At 35.4% G+C, this 19247-nt stretch overlaps 1 protein-coding gene across 1 annotated transcript in view; it reads right to left on the bottom strand.

The window, feature by feature from the left end:
• The window catches only part of LOC118186185 (uncharacterized), a 131573-nt gene that overhangs the window by 9990 nt on the left and 102336 nt on the right, over positions 1 to 19247 (bottom strand). The window contains exons 37-40 of the mRNA XM_035356249.2: positions 15094 to 15147; positions 10973 to 11080; positions 10783 to 10890; positions 3965 to 4072 (exon numbers count right to left, since the gene is read on the bottom strand). Coding sequence (XP_035212140.1) covers positions 3965 to 4072; positions 10783 to 10890; positions 10973 to 11080; positions 15094 to 15147 — 378 coding nt within the window. The remainder of the gene's footprint in view (positions 1 to 3964; positions 4073 to 10782; positions 10891 to 10972; positions 11081 to 15093; positions 15148 to 19247) is intronic.

Raw genomic sequence — 19247 nt, 5'->3', positions numbered from 1 at the left:
AAAGACAGCCATGCGCAGGCGCATTTTCGTGTGCCCCAAATCTCTAACTATGCTTATAAATAAGAATTGAATTGAATGAATATAATTGAAATATAAGCGAAATTTGCGAACATTTTGTGAAACTTTTCACCTCCATTTCTGGTTTTCTTTAGTTCTCAGCATGTGACTACAAGAAATTTGTAAAGTCTGAACTTCAGGCGTTTGTGTATTGTGTGCCATACTGCTGCTGTTATGCATTAAATTGTTTGTACGATAAGCTGATTTGCTTGGGATTCGTTGATAAGCTGCTTAGATGTTTTCCACTTGTTTGTTGACGGATTGGTGTTCTCTACTTTTCCCTTACACAAACAGCCCCTCTCCTGAAACTGTTTCACACACCTTACCTTGTGATGAGACGGGGAGGGTTGATTTGATACAATGTGACGGGGTGGTGCTTATTTAGCAAATCTGGTCCGGATATGACTCTAAACAACGGTTAGCGATGAAGATAAATGAAGACTTGCCTAGTCCTAGTTATTAATAATACAAACCTAATATAAAAGGAAAGTATTACTTAAGTATACAATCAAATACTCAAAATTACTTCAGTTGATATGGTCAGTAATTTATATTTATTTTTATGCCATCGAATAAATAAACCAGTATTTCACTCAGAAAGAAGAAGAAAGAAATTAAGTTATCCTTTCATAACATATCTTAAACAACGAAAGAAACCTGAGAACATAAGCTACACATCTGGAATCTTAGGAAAATTTGTTAAACGTTAGATTTTAAAATATATCGTTCATGGGTTGCAACACTGGCCAACTAAAAGAATGAAAATTTTGAGTTATTATTGTTTACAACATTGTATAGTCGTCTTCTTTATGGGGCAGTACTAACAAATAGCGGTAGTATCTCGGGTGCATTCTTTGATGTCTTGTGCACAATGGCTGCAATACTGACACTTCGCAGTTTGCTCCAGGTGCTCAGCGGGAGCATTACGTGTTCTGTTCATCAACAGTGACCTTCAGTTGTGCCGGTGTCGTTCAGTGATTTAACTCTTTTGTTGTGATCCATCTCAAACTGTGCCGTTGCTGTAGAGTTTTTTAAAGAATAAATATCTATTTCTAATGTCTATTATGTGAATCGAGAAGATGTATAATTAACATGAGTAAAGAAAATATCCGTGGAGAAATGATAAATCTGTATAAATATCTCAATTAATGTATCATTCTTTAATCTGCAAGCAGCTCTGGCCGCAAAGCATAGAGAAATTTTATCATTTTATTGTAAGTCAAAATTGTCCACCTGTGACTTCATAAAATAAGAGAGGAAAAATGGTCTTGCTACCGTCTACTTCTATCTGAAGCATGAAGACGGTGGAAAGAAAGGCGCAACTGAAATTGGGACATGCTTTCAAAAGATTTTGGGAGAAAAACGTGGCTACATGCAAAACTTGTACGCTGTGGGACATTAAAAGCATAACATATAAATATTTTGTTGCCGGCTACAAACAAAATGAAGGAGATTGTGCTCCCTTTTTAATCGGAAAAAATGTGACATGATCCTTGAAATCAGGCATGTTCTATCGCAATGTGCGTTTTTTAACAGATAAGAAAGGAGGAAAGGCTTTCAAAAGATTGGAAATGGAATATGAAGTCTTTACTGGTGTAAAGGATCTCACAGGTCAGATATGTCAAAATTTTACTGTAAATCTAACAATGATGCTGCATACTTCAACAGCATTTCCGTACTGAAAGTGGAAAAACATCATTAGACTATTACTTCTCTTTTAACCCTCTGACTGCGTACTTTTTTTTTTTTTTTATCAAAATAGGTTCAAAAATTGCGTATGTTTTTATTACATATTTCAAATCTACATACATTTTAGAGTTAAAATATACAAAAATGTTTGTAAAAGGGTTTTTTTCAATATAGAATTAGATCATAGAAAAAAGGTTATCGGAATACTGAAATTGAAGAATAATGATATAAAAGGAAAATTTTGAAAATTAATATTGGTTAAATTATGATTTATTATATAAAATACAAAGATAAAACATATATACTATATATTCTATATATATCAATTTTTTCAATCAATCAAAACATATATATCAATTTTGCACCACTGTCGAACGTTTTTAATATAAACTGAATTTTCAGATTCATCACTGTCTGCTAAGGAATCCGAGAAATTCTCATCAGTTTCGCTATAACTATCTTCAAATATAGTTGAAATCAGAGTCAGAACTACTCTCAGTGTCGGAAATATCGTCAGGAATATAGGTTATATCACTAGCGAAACGTTTCCTGCCAGACATCTTTGAGCTCTGAAAAGAGCGCGCAAAATGCTACATTACGTATTCTTGTATATTTGGCAGAAATGTGGACAATTAACGCCATCTATTAACCCACATTTAAATAAACAATTAAACACCATAGAAAAGCCAAAAGGAAACCTTGAACGGGGAAAGAGCGAGTTGCATAGTTAAATAGACAGGAAAAATTCATCTCCGCGGAAATCGCGGGTTGCGCAAATTTTGCTGTTTCTACGTTGCCCGTTGAAATCGCGGGACGCGCAGCGATTGGGTTAAAGAAGCCAATTTTACAGCTGTCAATAAGAAAGCCACCAGATGCAGGAAAAAATTGCTGTCCATTCAAGAGGCAACATTGGAAAAAGCTTACAATAAATGTCTAGTAATATCTCAGAAAAACTTTAACGTTTAATCAACAACAACGCAATATTAAGCTGCTATTCAGTATTTTACTGCAAAAATTTGAATCGTAAAAATAGGTTCTATTTGAAACTAATATAAACATATTCTTTTGTTGGGAAGTCTTCCTTTGTATTCTGATTAATGATATAGCATTGAAACATTAAGAATGCCATCTTGTAATGCATGTCACAATGTGGTAACATAACTATTAATGAAATTTAATTCCTTGTCGTTAAATTGTGTTCATTATTAGGAGCCGTGAATTTCCAATGCAGTTCAACATAATGTAAAAAATGACTATAATAATACAATCTGTTAAAATTTATTATCAAATAATTTTAATTTTGTAATATTTAGTTATTACTAAGAAAACACCTAAGGACCACCAGCGGCCGAACGGTAAAGTCCTGGACGCTGGTAGTTCGATCCGGGGCAGCCTCTGCGACCTAGCTGACTGCATGGTCGTTTGCACAGTTTCCCCCATGTGAAACATATATACAAACCAATTTTCTCTAGATAGTTTTTCACGAAGGCATCCCTTCCCTTAGGTAGATAGCCATAGTGTGCTTTGCCATAATCAACTAAACCAAAGAGAACACCTATGAAATCTAAATACTGTTCACCCTTTAATCCACCAATTAAGCATGTGATTCTCGTATCTCAAAACTAAGAGAAACTTTAAACACCTTTATTTCAAAGGCTTCATTTTTCGATTTGTGACAGCACTGAAGCCCATGAGCGATATAAGTAATAAATTTAAGATAAAAGTCGAAATGTAGTTCCAGCTCAATGCTCTGGAATTTTGGTCTTCTATGAGGTAATATTCCTATGAGACTGCATTGTGGGTTTATGATGCAATAACAATACCACAGTGCTAGTAATGTGTATACGTTTCTCTGCATTTTGTTAGGTAAAGGTATATTTGATATAATTGTACATACACACAATTTATATATATATAAGCTTAAATTCAAAAAGGAATTATTTTTAATAGATTATCCTATTCGAGGAAAAATTTTTAGGGTCAATAAGTTCTGTAAACTGGAGGTGGATATATACACATATATATGTTTATATGTGTTTATATGTATATAGGTATGTTTATAACTGTATTTTCTGTTAGAATATTACCTCCTTTCATGATCTAATTCAGATTTAATTACTCTCGCTTAATTATATATGTATGTATATATACTTTTTTGAACCATTTAAATTTTATGGATATCAGGCATTTGAGTATTTTCTCTCTAAAATGTACTTACTGGTGGTCCAGCTTCTCCGGGTGGTCCAGGTGGTCCAGTTGGTCCTTGTAAACCTTGAGGTCCTGGCGGGCCATCTGCTCCACTTTTGCCTTCCATGCCGCGCTCTCCCTGAAAAAAAATTAGTTATTATGTATAAGTTAAAAATCTGTACTTGTTATTGAAAAATCATTGAACATTTTCCTGAATTAAAGTAAAAATTGGGCTTTTACTATCAAATATTTCGATTTAAAATATTTCAAATCTCACTACATATTCTTACGAGGCAGATAGCCGTCGTGTGTACTGCCATATTTAAATAACCTAATCTAACCTAAACACATTCTTTCGTAAGTTTTCATGAAGTACTTGGTAACCTTTCATTAATAATAATAATATTAATAGGTAATAAGGTATTTAAGTCAGACTTTGTAATGAAATTGCTGATCTCTCCAAATGTTATGGACATTATAAATTATGCAACACTATAGGAGGTGAACTGCATCATCAGAAAGTTAAGCTCCGGAACGTGATGATATAGATAACCACATTTGCCATTCAAAACCAATTGTAAGCTTACTAGCATTCTTAACGTTTCTCTTCAAAATCATTATTTTCCTCAAGCTTGGAAACAGGCGAATATCTTCCTGATTCCCAAGCCTGGGAAATCACAAGACAAACCTGCTGACTATAGGCCAATTAGCTTGTTATCCACTCTTAATAAACTTCTGGCGTGACTCATCTACAGTCGGATGCTTGACGATTGCTTGCCTAGCAGACGATCAACATGGATTCCGTAATGGTCTTTTCACCTCATCCCAACTTGTCAGACTGACAGAATCTATCGGCTCAGCACTTCAGAATAACATGAGCATCGCAATCCTAATGCTAGACATGGCCAAAGGCGTTTGACCGCGTCTGGCACCCATGACTCCTGTACAAGCTCATAAAACTGGATCTCCCCAGGCAACTGATTCTGCTGATCAATTCATTGTTTGACAAACGCACTTTTATTGTGAAGCACGGCAATTCTATATCCAGTACAAGAAGCATCCTGGCAGGTATTCCCCAAGGACCTATTTTAGGACCAATATTTTACATACTCTGTGTCAACGACTTTCCAATCTTTACCGATTACTCCTCTCCAGCTACGCTGATGGCACAGCAATAATCTCCCAACCTTGGCGACCTGATAGCCAAGCTCCAGGATAAGATCCCTGGCACTGAACGTTGGTGAAGTCAATGGAAGATTTGTATCTGGCCCGAAAAATCCCGAAACTATCAGGAGACACCGCAAGAAAGATGAAATTAAAAGCACTGTTAAACTTTTCGGCGCCCCGGTTCCCAGAGTAAATAACGTGCAATATCTCGGAGTCAAGCTCAACAAGAATTTTGCCTGGGCAGATCAAATGACCAAGGTGTGCGGTAAAGTGTTCGGTATAATTATGAGACTTTTCCGCTCTTAAAAAGTGAACAACTTGCTCTGAACTTGAAGATGAGACTTTATGTATCGGTCATCGGACCGATTATGATGTACTCCTAATCTGCCTGAGCTAATGCCACTGATAAAGAGCTAAAAAACTCCAAGTTTTGCAAAATAAGGTTTTGTGGATTATAATGGGAGCCCCTTGCTTTATACTTAATAGAAGCCTCCCCGCGGACTTAAAGTCGATTAAAGACTGTATTACCCGCCTCAACGAAAAATTCTTTAACAGAGCACTTCAATGCAACCCAGCCAACTTTGCGAACATCCTAAGATACGAAATACTTGAAGAAGATAAGAGTTTGCGCCCATCTTCTGTCAACTTCCTTTACTCTACCGGCATAACCTAGCCAGTCAATCCGAGCGCCGGACACCAAATGCGAACGCTGAATTTGGAGGAACTTTTCATCACCGTTTTATTCATTTGGAGGGACTTCTTCAAAGTTCCTACACATGGACCTAAATTTTTGTGAAAACCCAGATGCAAAACGCATCTGTATTTTTCTCCCCTGATATTTGTCTCATCTGGAGAATTCTATGCGCAGATTTCAACACGTCAGGCCAAATTCGGGACTCAATTAAGAATTGCAAAAGAGCAGGACCTTTTTCTCTGCTGAGTGCCAGTATACCCACCGAAGTTTCGAAATTGGGGATGAATGAAATAAATAAATTTTAAAGCCCAATTTCTTGTATTAAGATACGCAGATTAGGATCAGAAAGAGGAGTCTGTTTGCCTAGAGAAGGAGCACTATAAAGAGAGAAAAGTACAGTTTAAAATAATTACATAACATCGAAGTCTTTAAATCATCTTGTTTCGGTCTGTGAATCCGGCAAAATTAACATTGTCTCTACATTTTATTCTCTAATATTCACTGCAACTTTTGATATATTTCACAATAATAGAAGAACTATCTTATTTTCCGTCTGGGAAGGTACCATTCTACTATAATAAAGGAAAAAAATTAAGGATTCCAGTTGCCAAGATTAAATAAAAAGAGAAAGAATAGTAATGCAACTATCATAATTTCGTTATTTAAAAAGAAACAAGTTAGTTTTCTTAAAAAAAACTTCGCTCGCCAGTGGCAGCGATAGATCTGGTGAATTTTGGTAGTTTAACACAAGCCCGACGAGCGACCTGACTGTAAAGTCGCTGAACACTGGCAGTTTAACATGAGTTCGATTCCAGGTGAATAGGCTGGCAGTATGGGCGTTTTCATGGTTTTTCCCATGAGTAATGTACATACTAATTAGTTTCCTTTCGAAAGTGCTCCACGAAGACATCTGTTCTCTTAGACATATAGCCCTCGCGCGGTTTACATTAATTAAATAAAACATAACAAGTCAAGTTTTGGTAGTTCGAGCCGTGTTCGAATTCCGGTGAACGGGCCGCCTGCATAGGAGTTTTCTTAATCTTCCCCATGCTTAACGAAAATGCGAAACAGTTTCCCTTAGAAAATTCTCCAGGAGGCCTCCCTTTATTTAAGCAAATGACCCTGCCATAATTAAAAACAAACTTTTCAATTTCCGATGAATGGGGACAGTAAGATACACAGTTGCATATTAGCTAACTGATTTAATTAGTTGGTTTAACCTTGCCTAGTATACATAAATCTTTTTTGTATTTGCTGCCTGCTTAAATTAGCAGCAAGAAATTCCTTGCTGAATAAAGTTTAAAATCAGAGACTAGCTTGCTGATAAATGAGATTCAAAATCTCGTTGCTTTATTTAAACGCGACGAGGCCTAGTAGCGCTTTATTCAGATCTATAAGGAACAACCCTGCAAACTTCGTTGACATCCAGGCCTATGAGATTCTGGAAGAGGACATACTTATTAGACCTTATGCTGCTCATTTGCTTCACCCAAACCCGCGTGACCAAAATAACCAATTACAGCACAATACTTCTATGTGCTGACAATTTTCTGTTGCAAATTGTGTTTCTGCAAATTTACTACTATAAAAGACTCTCTCTCGTCTCCATCCTATGGGACATAATTTTCTGCGCATTTCGAATGGTCTTTGTGTATAGTTTGCAAATAATCCCCGTATCTCAGGATTTTAGTCGAAGGAACCCACCTGATCAACTCCCAAGCCTCCGACCTGCTTTCAAAACACAAAGGGCTTCAAACTTCTTCGCCGACAAATTCACCTTATCTAGAGGATATATTTAACTACGGATTTAACAAAGGTCAGGCCCTAAACGGGAATCTCTAAGGTACTGGTAAGAGCAGGTAAAAATATCTCCTGCTGTAAGCCAGCATACTGACGAAAGTATTAACAATATCAAAGCGCTTTATTCTATCGTGTTGTACTGAAAATAATGCAGGTTGTTTATCTTTCCTGTACATTTTTAGCAGCAAAAATATTTTGAATTACATTGGTGTATATATCATGTTGAAGCTCTATTTGTGCTCTATTTCTATAATAATCATTTTGTTCCAAAATTATTTTAAAAAATATTTACTAGGTGTTTTTGCATAGATGTCAAAACGGGATTTTCTGGAAATTTACTTTTATGAGTACAAGCTAGGCTACAGCGCAGCACAAACTGTTCGAAATATCAACGAAGTATGGGGCGAGAAAAGTGTTAATGAATCTACAGTTGAACGGTATCAAAAGGTTAGCCGTGAAGAATTTGCCCTGGAAGATCAAGAGCGTCGTGGACGCTCTTTAGCTGTTGATGTCGAAGATTTGAAGACTTTAGTTGAAACAAACCCATGCAGAACTGTTCGTGAGCTTGAGGAGGAGCTTGGTGTCAGCAAAATAACGATTTCTGATCTCTTGAATCGTATAGGAAAGTTAACGAAGCTCGATAAGTGGGTGCCTCACAAATTGAGCGAAAATAAAAAAAAACCGCCGTTTTGAAGTTTTGTCTGCTCTTCTTCTCCGCAACAAAATCGACCCTTTTCTTGATCGAATTGTTACGTGCGATGAAAAGTGGATTCTCTCTAACAACTTTCGACATTCGGCTCAGTGGCTGGACCTCGGTCAGACACCATAAGACTTTGCAAAGCCAAATTTGCACCAAAAGAAAATTATGGTGACTGTTTAGTGGTCTCATCCACCACAGCTTCCTAAATCCGGGCGAAACGATTACGGCAGATAAGTGCTGTCAGCAGATCAACGAAATGCTCCAAAAATTGCAACGCATGTGCTCGGCATTGTTCAACAGAAAGCGGCCAGTTCTCCATGAAGATGCTCGTCCGCACGTCATGCAACTGACCCTACAGAAAAATTGAACGAATTGGGATCTTGCTGACAGATTACCACTTTTTCAAACATCTGGATAACATTCTGTAGAAGAAATGCTTCAGAAACCAAGACGAGGTCAAAAACGCCTTTGACAACTTTATCGCGTTCAGAACTACAGAATTTTATTCTACCAGCATAAATAAACTTATAGCTTGTTGGCAAAAATACATTGATTCGGCTGGTGCTTATTTTGATTAATAAGATTGTTTTTGAGTTGAGTTGAGTTATGATAATTTTAAGATATAGGTTAAAAACCTGCATTATTTACCGGACAGCCTAATAGTTAGGTGACCGTGAGATCCATGTTAGGCGTTAGTCTGTTTGTGTACTGCGAATATTTATAAATAGTTTCTGGGAGCTGACATAAAAAAGCTTGATCGTGAAAGAATCATCTATAACCCTGAAATGCTACTCACGTGTCAAAGTTAACATTTCGATGATTTTACTAGAAGTTTATTGTAAGAAAGCAGAAAGCCTCATAATAACCAAAGTTGAATTTGGAATCACGCCAAGTGTTAGCTTCATGGCGTTACTCTCTGTGGCTTTGCAAGAAGTAGGTTGCCCCTTTTTCGGATGACAGAGACTGTCCTTTCACCGTCAATGGGAAATAGCTATCAGCTATACTTTGCACTTTGCAAGTGATTACGAAGTCTCTATGCTTCGTTTACATATTATGCGGATTGTATATAGAAAATCTTGCAGAAAGGGAAAGGCCTAAATTCGTATTTAATTTTTTTCTTTTTATATAAGAAACTGGACACAATGCGAATAAATCTCTATGATACAGTCAGTCGTTTCCATTATTCGAAGTAATTTATCGTAAGACCTTCATAAAATCTCGTAATAAAAAGAAACTGGCTCATATTGCTTATAAAATGATCAAATGTATTGATATGCTTAGTTTAGTTCTCTTGTTAATAAAAAACAGGATGCATGTAATGAGTCTAAAAAATAATGAAATTTATGTAATGTTTGTATTGCTGTCTAAGCAAAAACAATGCATGAGTGTAAAATAGATATTAGAATCTAGTGATTGTACATGTGTGATTTAAAATATTAATTACGTAAGATACAGCACATCAGGAAAATAATCATTGAATTTCATTTAGTTGAAAACTTCGTAATCTATTAACAACGCCCACTTGCTTATCGATGATACAAGTCTGTCTGTCGATGGTGAAGGACAGTCTGTACCATCCGAAAAAGCGGCGAACCAAGAAGAATGATATTTACCGCTAAAACATAATCGACGTTACGCAGCTCACCAACTTGCAAGTAGTCTTTAGTGTAGTACAGCAGCAAAGATATCCCACCAAATTACAGTTAGATGATTTAATTACGAAAGGCTATATAGTTTTATGACTGATCGTCTGCGTGGCAGTATACAAGGCGTTTTTAACGGTGTCAGATCCGCTGGAATTGTACGATACTGAGAAGTCAAATTCCTTGAATGTCATAAGTACTTTCACCAATTTGTCACCTATGCCTGGTTATTATATGTAACTTCCTTGTAAAACACTTAACATAATTGCTTTGATTTGTTACTTCCAACGTTATTATATTATATCGGTATATTAGTTTCTTTCAGTATTTGCCAACATTCAAGTGTACATTGTCTTCTATGCACAGAAACGTTGTTTTCTGTAACATGCATAACATTTCTATAACATATATAAATGGATAATTAGATTAATCAGAACGAGGGCAAAAATTAACAATAGGAAACAAGTTACAAAAGTTTTCTTCTGTTTCTGACCAAGTTGAATATGTTAAAATTTAAGTTTCAGAGATTTTTAAAATGTGGACCTATTTAGACTTCCTCACTCCATTGGCAGGCACTTAGCCGATTTAGGCTTGGCCACTACTAAGGCCGGAAGTGGTGGCCACTTTACTGGGCCACCGCTGCTTCCTATGAATAGAAGAACAGTTATAGCCATGCCCTCTCTGGGATTCGAGCCCGGGCCTTCGGTATTGCAGTAGACTCAGCTAACCACTATACACTCTGGGCGGCATATTTTAGACTTATCTGATTGATTATTGTTTCACTGTATATAACAATTCTTAAAATGTCATAAATAAAAAGCAAACATGGCTTTAGAAAAACTTACGGGTGATCCGCGAGGTCCGGGGGGACCTGGTCTTCCTTGCACACCAGGTATACCAGGAAGCCCGCGATCTCCAGCTGGCCCTGAAGGGCCAGGTGGACCAGTCAGTCCCTAAAGAAAAAAAAAAGAAGTAAACTGAAGTGTACACTAAAAATTTCCTTTTCAGAATTTTATTGAACAAAAGTTTACTTACTGGAGCTCCTTCAGATCCAGCTTCACCTTTCGGTCCTGGAAAACCTGGTTGCCCTGGATTACCAGACGGTCCAGGTGCACCTGGTTTACCACTGTCTCCTGGCGCTCCCTAAGAAATTAACAGAAATTAGAAAATAAAGCAAAGGGGAAGACTTTTAAAAAATGGTTATTATAGCGATATGTGTTCTTTAAACATAGTTTTTGTTATTTAAATAAAATTGACTACGCAATAAAAAGACGAACATTTATTTTAAATGTATAGCAAAATTATTTTCATTTGCATTCTAAATATTTTGAATTGGTAAGAATCTGTATATTGATTTTAGATGAAAATTAGAAGAGAAAAACTTAATGTGATGTTAATAGTAATCTACACGCCGAGTTGAAATTTAAATTTGGAAAGGAATTTCGAACCGCAACTTAATCAATTTTGTTTCAAAAGCGAATAAATTTATTATGCAATAATGAGCACTATATATAATCCATACTTATAATTTACATTTCCAATCTGTAATGTATTCTAGGTACTTGGTTCTGGAGGTCATGTTGAACAATTGTTATTGAAAGAATAATGAATACAGCATATTGTTATCCTGTTCATTGTGTTTCGGGCCGTCATCGCCTTCTATGGGTGACATTTGAAATTAAAAATGTTTTTTCTGCTGCTAATAAAAATACGACTTTCGTGTGAGCTTTTTCTTGCAAACCGCACTTCTTTATCGTAATGTCTTCATTTTCTATGAATTTTTAAAGTTTTAACTCACCCGGGATATCGAAAATCGCAAATATCAGAAAACATTATCTGCATTTTTTTTCCATTTACATGTGTAAAGTCCAACTTTATAGTCCTATCGTGAACTGACGAAACAATTTGGATAAAAGGAAATATTAATGGTACATTTCTGTTATGTTTGGCGCCACTTAGCGCCAAACATCATGTTAGCAAGAAATCGAACTAGGTGACAGCAACTCTAGATACATAAAGCTTGCTGAAAAGCATAACTGTTTTACATATAATGAATATTGTATGTGTGTAATGTTAAATATGTACAAATCTATTATTTTGTTAAGAAAACGCAGATAGCAGCGTACATGGGGTGAATGAAACTGTTTTCCTCTGTATGTACATGATGATCTGTTTCCGCTTAAAAGCTCACCAGCGGCTGGTGGTCAAGTCACTAAACATTGTTTCATCGACCGAAGTTCCAATCCTACAAACAGACTAGTTGCTCAGGAGTTTTGGTGTTTTTCCACTTGTATAATATGGATACCAGTTATTTTCTCTTAAAATTCCTCATTAAGTCATTCCTCCCCATAGGCAGGTAGCCCTAGAGTTCATTGGCTTAATAAATTAACTTAAATGTTATCGCTTAAAAACATCAGTGAATTGTATAAATTTAGCATTAGCATAGCCTTGGCATCTCGCACACTTAACATCATAAATATATTATATTTATTATGAATAAAATAGTTATTCATTTCATGAAACGTTATGTATCTATAGGGCTGTCATCATCTAGTTCGATTTTATACGCCAACGTTTATGTTTGACCCTAAATGGAGCCCCGCTAAGAGAAAAGCACCGAATTCTTTTACTTCTTTGTAATATTTCTATTATTTGAACGATTAAATGTCCACAGACTAAGAAAACCTTGATAAATGAATTGCAGAGTGCAATCAAAAGTGATTTTTAGATTTTAATTTTGGACAGCAGTAATAATAAACATAAACATTATTAATTATAAAATTAATTAAATCTATGCGTAGTAGACTTTTGTCAATATTTCATTGTTTTAAGATTGCTTTTTGATAGTTAAAGACAAATTCTCTGCCGAGACTAAAGACATCACTTAATACTTATTTCACGCCAGATATTGCGGGTTGGATTTATAAGAAATTCTCTAAGAAAAATGCCCTTTTCAAGCAAACATAAAACATTTTGCATATGATATTGTTTCGAGAAATGTGTTCCCTAGTTTTCTATATGCAAGCTATATATTTCTTTTTGATTCTTTTATCTGCACTTCGAGGATGTGAAGGCCGGTGGTGGAATAGTCTGACACTAAAATAATAAGTCAGTGCGAGTGCTTATTGGCCTCTTTCCTCGGTAATAAAAGGAATGGGAAATATAAAACATTACATGATGCATTAAATTTGGAACACTGTGTCGTTAATGTTAATCAGAGGTTGATGTAGCAAATCGAACTTTTAAATGCACTCTTTTGCAAAAAAATCGAGGAACCAAGAAGGACTTTTGCGATCGTGAGGAAATTTGGAATGCAAAAACATCTTGATCGAGCATGCAAATAATCAAAGTTTCAAGGCAAATGAACAGGAATTGCGATCATATCACTCATTTCTAATGCATAATTCGCAAAGTATAAAACCAGTAACAGAGGCGGAAAATTTAGCAACTAAAGATGCCTTTACGACAATATAGAAAACCTTACAGACAACTAAACGACTTCGAACGAGGTCGCATTGTAGGGTTGCGTGAAGCTGGGTAGTCATACCGAGCAACAGGCCGCCACCTGCAGCGTACAGACACTGCTGTGCAAAGATGTTGGCAGCAATGGATGCTACAAGGAAATTGCCGACGAAATGAAGGCTCTGGAAGGCCAAGGAGCACAAATGCGAGGCAAGATAGGATGATTGTTCGCCAGGCCCGAACCGTCCCAACGGTATCATTATCGACTATTCAACGCAGTAAAGCCACGTCTATACCTCCGATGGTACCGTGCACCATCTCACGGCGTTTGTCTGAGGCGGTGTTTCGCTCACAGAGACCTTTAAGACGTTTGCCTTTGACCCCACAACATCAGCGGAGTCGTCTGGAGTGGTGTCGCAACCGATCATCATAGCTGCCATCAGATTGGTATCGTATAGTGTTCAGCGATAAATCTCGTTTCACTCTTGAAGCAGATGACCACCGTGTTCGTGTCTGGAGAGGATGAGGCCAGCGGTCCCCATCAGCCTTTGTTTTACAATGGCATACAGCCATAACCCCTGGTGTGATGGTGTGGGGTACTATTTTTATGACAGTAGGTAATCTTTAGTCATCTTCCGTACATATTTAACAGCTCAACGATATGTTGGTACCATCCTGCGGCCGGTTGCATTACCCTTCATGGCACTTCATCCTGGGTCCGTTTTTCAACAAGATAATGCCAGGCCACATACTGCTCGCATATCTCTGGACCGTCTCTGTGCGGTTGATACTCTTCTTTGGCCAGCATTGTCACCAGACCTTTCACCAATCAAGAATGTCTGGGACATGGTAGGCCACCAGATTCGGACAGCACAAAATATCGCAGATCTGGAGCGACAACTGATGAATTCCTGGCAGAATGTGTCGCAGGATGACATTAGGAACCTCTACCACTCCTTGCCTCGACGAATTCAAGCATACGTTGGCGCCAGGGGCGGTTCGACCAGCTACTAATTTAAACACCCAATGGGTGATTTTGTTTATTATCTGTGTATGAGCTATACACATATTCAATTTCATCAAAAACAACCACTTCCTTCATGGTGCTTTTGCAAGAGAGTGTATCTTGCAAAGCTGGAGAAGAGGGACGAGGAAAGCAAACTTTTGCAAAAAAAGATGATAGTTAATAGTTGTCAAGAATTATCAGTATGAAAAGGGAAGAAACTCTTTATTCTTTACATGACATTAAGTAACTAATTTCCTGAATATACGATGTACATCTTTGCAAATTGCTTCTGAAATGTTCTTTCATAGTGTTTTATTTTACTATTTTGTTGTACGTGCATGTTGTAGAATTCATTGTTCTTTAATCTGAAATTTTAGCAAGTAAAATATGTTCCTTTCTCAATGGAAACAAGAACTGGGGATCTGAGAGTGCCTACATTAATAACAGACCTCTTCAGTTCGAGAATTTCTAGAAAAAGTGTCCTATTTTCTTTCAATTTCCTTATATTTTGTCATTGTTTTAAAATAACAGCAAATATGACAACTATGAAAATTCAATTTTCAGGCTTCAAAATAACAATGTTGCTCTATTTAGTTAAGTTTTAAGTACATGATACATGATATTTAACATTTCGTAAAATTATAAAATGCATGCAATAAAATGAATTCACTTCCGATGAATTTTTTACCTTGATTCCAGGAATTCCAGGCGGTCCAGAGGGTCCTGGATTACCGGGCGAACCCTGAAAATTAGTTAAAATTGTTAACACTCTTAATTTTATAAAACAAATTTAAAAAAGACTGGTTGTAAAATTTATGTTGAATGGAAAATAGGAAAGCTACGAACTTGCATGTTTTGCATTGAACATATGAATAACAAAGTTTTCTTTATCACGTCTTTTAGAAAGTATGAAATCACAATTTCTCAGCACAAAAGTAACTAAATAACTCTTCTACAGTCAATCTTTCAAGTGAGATTCTTCCAACCTTGAGCTCTTAATTTTTGCAGAAAAAATACAGATTTAGAAATATATAGCAGTGAGGGGATGACGATACGCTCCACTGATGGACGCGACTCCATGTGGTAACTGTTGTTGATTGCATTGTTAAGACTGCGTATGAACTTGCTGCATATGGAACTAAAATACATTTAATATAAATTTATGAGAAATTCCATTAACAATACATAGCCTAGAAACAATTATTACAGGTTATTGTCCACGTAATGTGAGGGTTTTGCTAGCTGCAAAAGATACCCTAGTCGAGAATTAAGAAACATTCTGAGTTCTTGTCTTGTCTAAAACAGTTTGAGGACTGAATCAGTCACACTTTCTTAGATTTCGGTTGTATTTTACGTATCCTCTGATTCGTTATAACTGAAACGATATCAGAGGAGCAACAGCATCATTGGTACTTCTGAGCCTCCCTGAAATCGAGGGGTTTCTGACAAACACAGAGCAAAACGCTAAAATCCCTTTACAATGGCCGTGAAGTGTGAAGCTATGATTCTTGTAATATGAAATGAAGCCATTTAACTGAATGATTTATTGCTTTTTCAATGTCAGAGCCTGTCGTCTCATATCTCGAACACTGCTACCTGTGAGGCGCCGCAAACATGCATTTCTTATCTTTGTGTTGTCCGCCGCAACATTAAAAATGAATTAAAAATTAACGGGATTTGGCGATACACGCTGTTTTGCAACTTTAAAATTTTGCAAAAATGCAGCTTTGAAAATTTGGTAACTCGCCAAGATGATCAATGTAAAATAATGAATAACGAAAAATATGAAGTAATGAATGAAGAGGTAATAAAGAAAAGAAATATATTTTGGCTGTCAATACATAATAACTTAAAAAAAAAGGTTAAGCTACAGAACTGATGGAAATTCAATCCTTGAAACGAATAGAACTGATAGAAATTTAATTCTTAAAATTAGGTGAGAATTCAAGAAACTCTGGAAATCATTTTTAGTGAAGAAAGAAATCTCATGTACGATACAAAGATTATTCAATTTAGATAAAAAATACGCTGTTTCCGGATTAAATGTATATCGCAGTAAAAGCATTTAGTAGCAGTCATGTGTTATACCAGATTCAATTGGAGAACTGAGTCAGATTCCAAAAGACCAGTGATAGCTGAGCGATAAAACTGCTGAACGCAGCTATTTCGATGGGGGATCAAATCATGGTGAACGGACGGGCTTGGTGGTTTTTCTCATATGTAATATGTATGAATACGAGCCAGTTTTCCTTAGAAAGATGGAAGGGCATCCTACTCTTAAGCCGGTAGCCCTCATGGGCTTTTACATATTCAAAGTATCTATATCTTGACCTAATACCTTTATAGAAAGAAAAGGATTCTTAACTCTCTGTCGAGCATAATGCATATACTAGATATGTATGTGACATTTATTTATTTAAATTGAAAATAAAGCTAGCATTTTATTTATTCAGAATGAAATTTTACTTGTAACACGATGCATATATTTTGGAAATTAAACATAAATATCAATAAATCATAACATTACGAAAAAAAATAAATTTAAACAAAACTAAAACAAAATTTTCCTCTAGATAAGCGCAATGAATCTGTCAGGTTAAATATAAAATAAAATACTAATTAATAAGTTTTCAAAAATAAAATTATATTTAAAATTAAGTTTTGTAATGTTTGATCAGGTAGCATTATGCAAAATCATTAGAAAAAAATATATTTTATATATTTTTATATTTTTCGCAGCGAATCCTAAGAGAAACTTTTCCTGCGGTAACTGGCGATTTTTGTTACATCTATTAGAATGAATTTGTTAATTTTATAATTTTTTTGACTGAGGAGGATCAACTATATTCTCCGCCCCCAAACCCAGTTAAAATAAGTGCAGATTGTAATTTTATTAGAAAACTGACTAAGCGTTTATAATGAAACATTAAAATTATTGCAAATGTAGCCATACGAAAAAAAATTTTTTTGTTCATTTAAAAGTACATAATATTATACAAAATGAATTGCGGAAGCAAAATTTAAGTACACAAATCTACTACATTTGGCAAATTTTTCTAATTTTAGTATTTCTTCAAATACGGATTTTAATGCTCTGCTAGTATATTGACATTTTCCCGACGAAAAAAGTATTTTTTAGAAATTTGCACTTAAAAGTTTAAAAGCATAGTTAAGTCTACCTGTAGGAATATTTGTACACGCTTTCCCGAAATCATGGGATAAGAATATCTCGAGTAGTTTTGATCATATCGGGATTTTTTTTTTGATTGATTTTCGACTGGTTGCTTCGGATTCTTCCCTGGGATCAGCCTTTAGTAGTCACAACAGGGATGGGCATAATGGGTAAGCGGAGGCTGGTTGATTGCTACGCTAGTCAATTTAGTTAAATCCTGTTCAGAGGATTCAGATTCTTCTCGCACGTTTGCAATTGCTTTGAGGAACGGGTTGACTTACTGACTTAACTGAGCAGACTTAAATTTTGCCGATTCGAAAAATCTCTTGGGAGGCTGATTGTAAAGGAGCTTAGTGTATTTAACTCTTTCTTTAGTTATTCATAACAGTCGAGAGAGGTAATTGTATTAGCTGTTTAGAAGTACTTTTACTAACTTAAAATACTGCTTGTAAGGATTCATTACAATACTCAGTATAATATTTAGTAAAGGATGGATAATAGTTCTGCAACTTGCAGTTTATTATTTACTGTAGTCTTTTCCGGCATTTTTTAAACCAAGATTTCCTATATGTGAAAAGATTTCCCAGAGGTGAAATCCGAAGGTCTTGGATTCCATACCCGGATATTTTTTCAACAAATGTGAGCTTTCGTTTATTATCGTCTGATGTATTCTTGCTCAAAATCGGAATGGAATCAGCTAGCCCTCATGTGCTTTGACTAAGTTAAATAACCCATTTTCAGTTCAACCCAAATCAATTCGCTTAGCTTACGTATTAGAAAAAAATGGAGTATAAATTGAAGAAAATTTATATTGGAATAGTAATAGAACTTTTTAGATAATAAAATGGCCTACATACTATCATATATAGCAAATGCGTGATAGCATACTTTATAAAAATGACGGGAAAATTGCATCAAATAATAAACACTTCTATGAATTTTAACTCTCTTTAATGAATTTTATATTCATTATTAAAATAAATATTTTACCAAAAGTAATTAAATTAATATAAATGTATTGCAAGACAAATGGAAAGAATTCAATTTCGTGCATTTCAGAAATATTATAAGAAATAATATATGCACACATATGTATCCTTAATTCAAGCTTCTCAATGCTTAATATATTTGCCAAAGTACTAAAGTTTTAATTTTCTCATAGTGGTCTTAGGAATTTTTTTTACGTAAGTAATATAAATCGGACACACTTTCACAAATAAAACTTTGAATTTACACATTTCTCATACTTTATATCAGATTTATATCACATTTCTCATACGAGTGGCAAAATTTCATATAAGTAAGGGTCTCAAGTTGGAATTCAGAAAAGTTCGCTAGCCGCAGCTAGATTTTCCAAAAGCCACAATTCCATATTTACATCATTTTAAAACTAGTGAAAGAGGTTTCAAATGGAAAGAAATGTCTGATAATTTTGTAAAAAGAAATGAAATAAATAAATAATTTTTTGGGGTGGCATCGAGTATTTTTAGTTTACTATATTTCATACATATATTTTATTTGCATAAAAGCCGCACCATTCGCCTGGGAGAGCCTCGTGAGTCTCGCTGGCCACTCCTGCTTTATATCATCAATTATAAATAAATTACTGATTTAAATTTCGTCAGTTACAATAAAAAGAACAGGATCTGAATATTCTTACACATAATAGA

The sequence above is a fragment of the Stegodyphus dumicola genome, chromosome X2 (genome assembly GCF_044657685.1).
Source record: "Stegodyphus dumicola isolate Sdum_Otavi_A_Nest chromosome X2, ASM4465768v1".
In the NCBI taxonomy this organism is placed as follows: domain Eukaryota; kingdom Metazoa; phylum Arthropoda; class Arachnida; order Araneae; family Eresidae; genus Stegodyphus; species Stegodyphus dumicola.
The sequence above is the reverse complement of the archived record's forward strand: the minus strand, read 5'-3'. Positions and strand labels throughout refer to the sequence as shown.